Genomic DNA, 6,802 nt, shown 5'->3' with positions numbered 1-6,802 from the left:
GGGAAAGTAATTGGAAGAACAGAAAAAAAGATAGACAATTGCCCACGTTCACTCCTTTTGTTCATCTGAACATCAGACAATACAGAAAGTGCCAACAGTGTGCTCTTTGTTAAAGAAAAGTCATTCTCCAGCTACATGTGCTCCAGCCCCAAGCTGGAGGCTCTTACTCCTAAAGATACAAGAGGCTGGTTCTGTAGTTTTCAAAAACTATGCTCATTACTCACGGGGTTCTCCTTACAGTCTTCACTCAGCATCTCTGGAGCAATCCAGCCTTCTGTGCCGGGCACCCCTGAACGGCGGCTGAAGCTGTGCCTACCCACTGCCAGCTTCTTGCAGAGGCCAAAGTCAGAGATCATGGCCTTGATCCTGCCATGTGCGTTGGGCATGGAGAGGAGGATGTTGTGGGGTTTTAGGTCTCTGTGAACTAACAGAAAACTCCAGATTAGTCCAATATTAACCATGTGCAACCTAAGGCCTTCTGTGATGGGGAGAGCACCCTCCTTGGACTGCCGCCTCTGAAAGTTCTGGTTTTTGACTGTGTGAGAGTTTTCCTCAAATTCTTACACAATTTGCACACCAGTGAGGCAGCAAAGAGCTTCAACAGAGGCAAGGCCCACCCGAGCAAGTCGGCCACCCCACCCAAGCAAGTCAGCCACCCCACCCAGGCTGCAGGCTGGTAAAGGGAAGCTTCTCACCAATGTTGAGAGAGTGCAGGTGGGCCAGGCCCGAGGTGGTCTGCTGCAGCAAGGTGATGGGCTCCAGGCCAAGGTGGGCAAAGTCCTTCTGCTCCACGTACTGTAAGAGACGCATGGCTAGGTCATGACGCACAGCCCTCAGGACTCGGCCACTCAGGCACTTGCTCTTTTTTCAAGTAACTCAATTTTATTTAGAAAAATCCTGCCTGCAGCTTTTTGCCTGAATTAACATTTGGTATCAGGCTGGCTCATTTTCTTTGGTCATATTTGAAGAAAGAAATGGGAAGTTTTACCGACAATGTTCTCTGTCCAAATCCTTATTTCCCAGCACTTTCTCCTGCAGTCATAGGCCAACTTCAACAAACAAAACTCTGACTTACAAGAAGAAAGAGGGCAAGAAATTCAAGTGCATTGCCTTAGACAGGTAAACCTACAAGTGACGCCGAATGAGACTGAAATAGTTTCACAGTGAGCTGGAAACGGAGTGAAAGGAGTTTGCTGACGACCTTAATGACTTGCGTCATCAAGAAGCACCCTCCAAATCCACACCCACCTGACCAGCCATGGGAGGAGGAAGTGGCCAGGTTTCGGGAGGCCAAGAAGGAGCGAAGTGCTAACCACAACCAAAGACGGCCCCAGGAGGGCTGAGGGGACCACCTAGTAAAAGTTGGGGTGATAAAAATGCTCTACATTTTGACTGTGGTTAAATGGGTAGATAACTTTGTTAAAGTACCTCAAACTACACATTTAAAATGAGTCTATTCTAACTTCAATAAAGCTAATAAAAACAAACAAAAAAATACATCGGCAGTCCCTACAACCACGCCCCAGCTGCTGGGAGAAGGGAGGCTGCAGTGGTGATGGCAAAGCCGCGGGGTTGGGGTGGGGGCGGGGGGGGGCGTGTAGTGCGGTGGGCGGGGCAGGGGGGGTGCCCACCTCCTGCAGAGTGGCCGCGCACAGCTCAATGGCAATGTACTGGAACTGGCGGTCCCTCTCCGTGCAGAAGTAACGGATCACGTTCGGGTGCTCGTCTGATTCTCGCAGCAGCTGGACCTCGCGGTCTGCGAAACTGAAGCACTCGGGAAGGATCCGCTTGACCGCCACGTCACGGTTGTCGAACATGCCCCTGCAGGACAAGGAGCGGGCTTGGGTTTGGAGGGCCCCATCGGGTTATGGGAACCAGAGGAGACCCGCGGACCCCGGTGCTCCTCCTCTCCTGACGCAGTGGCCACCTCATCAGTCTCACAGCCCAGGGGGCCCTGACCAACCACAAGGCGGCCCCGCGGTCATCACTTCCCTCCCTGGAGGCGAACTCTTCCATGTGAGTTGGGGCTATGACCCTGCTGTGCCCCTGGAGCCCAGCACGCTGCCCGCAAGCTGACAGGCACGCCCAGCTGAGGTGGGAAGGCGCAGGGCTCCCCGACCCACTCACCGGTACACGATTGTGCCCTCCGCTCCGTGGCCCAGGACATCCTTGGGGCAGAATGAAATTTTCCCAACCATCACCATGCTGGTTTCCTCGTCTGGGATAAAGAGGAAATGGAAGAGATTGTTTTAAACAGACATAACCTAAGCAACCTTGAGGTTAGAATGGCTACTAGCTTCTTGACCTCAGATTAAGACATGGGATCTCAGAGGCTCTACGCCCCAGTCCTGGTAGGCAAGAGCTGCCGAGTTCACTCCTCATTTGTGTCCAGGGCCACCTCCTACCCCTGTCCCCCACCCTCTGGTCCTGCCTTATATTATTTCTGTGAGAATGAATGCTTAACACCTTCCCAAAGACACGGGTCCTCTAGAGATCCACCTCAAAGGTCTGCACCTGAAATACTCCAGTAGTGACAGTGGACATGTGAAATGAAGGGACCAGTAGCAGAGTCTCCAGCTTGAGACTTAGGACTCTGAGGTCTATTGCACTAGCTTGTGCCAATCACCTCGAAATATCAGCCCTGACAACTGGCCTGAGCCAACCTCTCAGAGGAAAATGGAGCAACAGTTGCATTTTTATCCTTGGCCCCCGGCTGGCTCGGGAATGCTCTCAAGACAGTGCACTTCTGGTCACAGCAGTGATTTCTGGCCCTTGTGAGGCAAGATGGAGAAAGGGCCAAGGGGCCCCCAGTAGGCCCTCCGAGGGGGAGACGCCATGGGATGGGGCAGAAGCCTGGCCCCCAGAGTGGGAGGGAGTGAGGTGAGAATAGAGTGAACCCTTGGGAAGGGCACTTCATAACCCCATGCAGATCCCAGGAAGGCCATGGTGCTTTGTGGTTCTCGGGTGGTGATCAAATGAAAGAGAAAACAGCACCAAACAGCAACTCGCTTTACCCTCGTCATCTTGCTCCAGGAAGGGGCTGGCGCCAGTCCTGGAGGCAGAGCCGCTGGAGTGCAGCGAGTGGTTGGAGGCTCTGGGGGACGTGCTGGGGCTGCTGGTGCCCGAGCTCTCCGAATACAAGCCAGATGAGTCCAGGAGCTCGGCGTCCGGAGCCACGTCCCCGGGGGCGTGGAAGGGCAGCTGCTGCTGTTGCAGGAGCTGGATTTTCTCCAGTTCCTTCTGGAACTGCTGGTGCTGGCGCTGCTGCTGCTGATGCATGCTCTGGGGAGAGAAACACACATCCAGACCAGGGTAGCCGGTCCTCCCAGGGAAACAAGCAGGCAGGAAGAGAGGCTCCCTGCGGCAGAGAAAGCAGGTGCACCTTATATGACCTCACGGGGTGGGATGGGACCAGTGAGAAGGTGCAGGAGGCAGAATACATTCAATGACTGGAGGTCTTTATGCCAGTTAAGACTTCCCAGTGCAGCCTACTCCCCGCACTAGAAGGGCCTGAAGGGGCTGGATGACTGCCAGGTAGGGACAGCAAAGGAGGGACCGTCCCAGGTGGAGGAGTGAGCCAGATGGAGGGGGTTACACTCGATTCTAAAATTCTGGGACTTTTATGAAAGTCTGGGAGTTGTTGTAAAAGAGGAACGAGACAGAGACAGTGGTTGCGAGGTGGCTGAGAGCGTGGTGGGTGTGGGGGAGACCGGCTTGCTGTCTACTATGGCCGTGCATGTGACTGAGGGTAGTGCACAGACCGTCAGCACTCCAGAGGTGGAGGAGAGAGCTGGGGCTCAGAACCCGGCAGCCATCGGCCCACAGCTGCGCAGCCAGGGTGTGGCGCTGAGACAAGGGAGCCTGGCCACTGCACCCCACCCCACGTCATCATGCTGCCTTCCCCACAACCCCCACACCTCTCGTTCATTCTGAAAGTCATTCCGTCATAATCTGAAGCACGGTGATCTGTGATTATTACTGCCCAAGCTTGGGAAGGCAACTAAAGGGACAAATAGTGCCCAACGACCCACTGGGAGCTCTCCGGCACTCCCTCCCTCGCCTCGCCTTGGGTTGAAATCCTGGAAATGCATCTGCTACTGAGCAACCTTGGGAAAGTTCTTTAACTTCCCAGAGCCTAGTTTATCATTTATGGGTCCCTATAATGGGATAGGCAATAATGACCTCATAGGACTGTGTGAGGTAAAAAATAAAACAACGCAGGTGAACCCATTTAAACAAATGACAAATGCCATCGAGGGTTTATCAGTCCCATTCCTATATGGATATGACCTTCCTGAGCACTTGTGATCTACGGTGATACACGTCAGTGCTCTGAGCAACCTGATGAAGGACTGTTCCTCTAGAATATTTTACCCAACTCACAACCTATTCGACCACGTAATTTTAGCTCACTTATTTACAACTAGGAAATAGAAGGAATTATCATGCTTCCCTTTTTATTCTAGCTGATCTCTCTAACAGATACTTTTTAAGGGAGGAAAGTTAAATAGATTTTCATCTACTGTACTTAATATATAGTTAGCTATTCAAAAGGATCTGTGAGCAAGGTTTATGAATCAGTTTCTACAATCAGTTAAACTTTAAGATGTAGATACAAGGTTATCCTTTCCTGAGAAGCTACTGGTCCTTTAATTCCAATGCTTTTGAAGATTAGCAAATATTGACTTTTAAATGTGAAAAGAAATGTATTTGCTTGTTTGTGGTTTTGTCCAGCCTCACTGACATCAGGTGACGGGCACAGCAGCTCAGAAACATGTGGAAGTGCTAGCAGGGGCCGAGCTTTACCAAGGGGTAGGTGATGATGAAGGCCACCCAGCCGATGAGCAGGAAGGTGCTCAGGATGATGGTGGCTATGTCCTTGAGCATGGAATCCATGGGGGCCTCAGGCTTGGCGGGGGCGTTAGCGAACTTCTCCTCCACGTCCTGAGAAACGGTGGTGGGCGCAGTCTCTGAGGTCTGGTCCACCAGGTGGATAACCTGGTAGGGGAGCGAGTGGCTACATCACTGCACGATGTCTAACAAGACATAAATGAGCCGAACGATCAAGAGACACACTGACCCTCCTGTAAAATGTGCTGGAGTTTTTTAAGCCCACCCAAGATCACAAAGCCAGATAACAGATGCCTTTTTCAAAGCGACTGCCTTGAGGTGAATTATTGCTGAGATGTTATCATTGCTCAGAAACAGGTTTTAGAGCAATACTTTTGAAAGCGCCTTCCCAGACTATATTCTTTCAAAAATCCTCACTGAGGACAAAAACTTCTTCTTTTGATGGTAGATTTAATATTCGAGAAAACTGTGAAATCATTTGTATAAAGTCTGGTAAAAAGATTGGTGGTCAATTTGGTAATACTATTTCACATTAAGAAAGAAAAATGCACACATACACGCACGTGCATGCACACGCGTGTGCATGCACACGCACGTACACGTGGCTATAAAGTAATAAAGCAGCTTTCTTATGTTGCTTGTAAACTCTCAGTGTTACTCTAAAACCAAAATCATTTATTCAAATATTCCATTGTTTTTCAAAGTTTGTCTTCATTGAGGATCAGAATCCTTTGATAAAGAAAATGTTATTTAGAAGCCCAAAATTAAATCGGGTAAAGTGGAGCTTCCGTCCAAGCTCCTTGCATAGTTCAAGGATAGTTTATAAAAATGCACTGATTTGTTCTCGCGCGTCTAGTGTTCCAGACTTTTTGTCCAGTGAAATGAACACACGGCCTCCTCCGAGGGAGCAGGCTAGGCGACCCCCACACGCTCGCACCTTTCACGCCCCCAATACTTTTGCCTCCAGCGCTCTTCTCTCCTCGTCCAGCTGCCCCCTCTCACCCTGTATGGGGGTATGTGGCATGGCCAGCGTGTAGCAGGCAGCTGAGGAATGTTTGCTGAACATGTGACCAGGGACAACATTCATTTGGTTATATTTACTCAAGTGTGTTCATTAAAAAATGTCTTATTACCATATAAATGCACCTCGGATATTTTAATGCACTTCTAAAAGGCACTCTGTTCAAGATTAAATGATTAAATATGAAAATCTAACCTGCGGCCATTTCTAGGAGTTAGATTAAGGGTAATGTCTTATTTTCTTCTTTATATTTTTATATTTTAAGTGGCTAGTGATGGATGTATTTGGCTTTAATAAGATCAAAACCAGATCAAGATTTTGTGGCACCCGTGCTATGAAAGATCACTGTTCTAAGATTCAGTGTCTGTCCCCAACCTGGCTACCTCCAGAGACGAGGGACAACATAGACGCTTTGCCCTGGAACCCTAAGCATCCACATGAATTTCTTTTCCTTTCTCTCCAGATAAAAATCTAAATCTCTAAGTGGATTTATTGTGATCGTAACAAACACATCGGCCAGCCACTCTGGTCTTCCTCTGACCCTGCCCACAGCCCAGGGCCCTTCTCAGTCACTGGGTCCCCAAGGCAGGGTTGCAGAAGCTGCCAAGCCTGAATGGCCTTGGGACCCCCACCCACTGGCCTGCTTAGACCCTGCTGCAGAGCCGCTCTCCAGCACTCTCCACCTGCTGTGCCCCAGAGAGCGATGGTCTCCCCTGCCTGATGGTTTTTGATTAAGACACCGGGCAGATGAGACAACAAAGAACGAAGTCCGGTTGTGTGGGGCTGCTGAATACCCTCGACTGGAGCTCTGGGCTCCCGGTCTGGGCCCTTTCCACTCCCTCCCCAACCTGTTAGGCCAAAGTAGCATGCTGAGAGAACCCCTGGAACTGTCCACGGTGTGAATAGTCCCTCTGCTAAACCCCTCGCAAA

The 6,802-nt window shown here is 50.4% G+C and overlaps 1 protein-coding gene across 1 annotated transcript in view; it reads right to left on the bottom strand.

Annotated features, from left to right (window-relative positions):
• Positions 1-6,802, bottom strand: part of ERN1 (endoplasmic reticulum to nucleus signaling 1) — a 61,348-nt gene that overhangs the window by 14,408 nt on the left and 40,138 nt on the right. Inside the window, 6 exon segments of the mRNA XM_023535658.1 lie at positions 225-424; positions 696-795; positions 1,632-1,821; positions 2,128-2,218; positions 3,015-3,282; positions 4,807-5,017. Of these exon segments, the coding sequence (XP_023391426.1) occupies positions 225-424; positions 696-795; positions 1,632-1,821; positions 2,128-2,218; positions 3,015-3,282; positions 4,807-5,017 (1,060 nt within the window).

Source organism: Pteropus vampyrus, unplaced genomic scaffold, assembly GCF_000151845.1.
Source record: "Pteropus vampyrus isolate Shadow unplaced genomic scaffold, Pvam_2.0 Scaffold143, whole genome shotgun sequence".
Lineage (NCBI taxonomy): Eukaryota > Metazoa > Chordata > Mammalia > Chiroptera > Pteropodidae > Pteropus > Pteropus vampyrus.
This window is presented reverse-complemented; position numbering and strand designations above follow the sequence as displayed.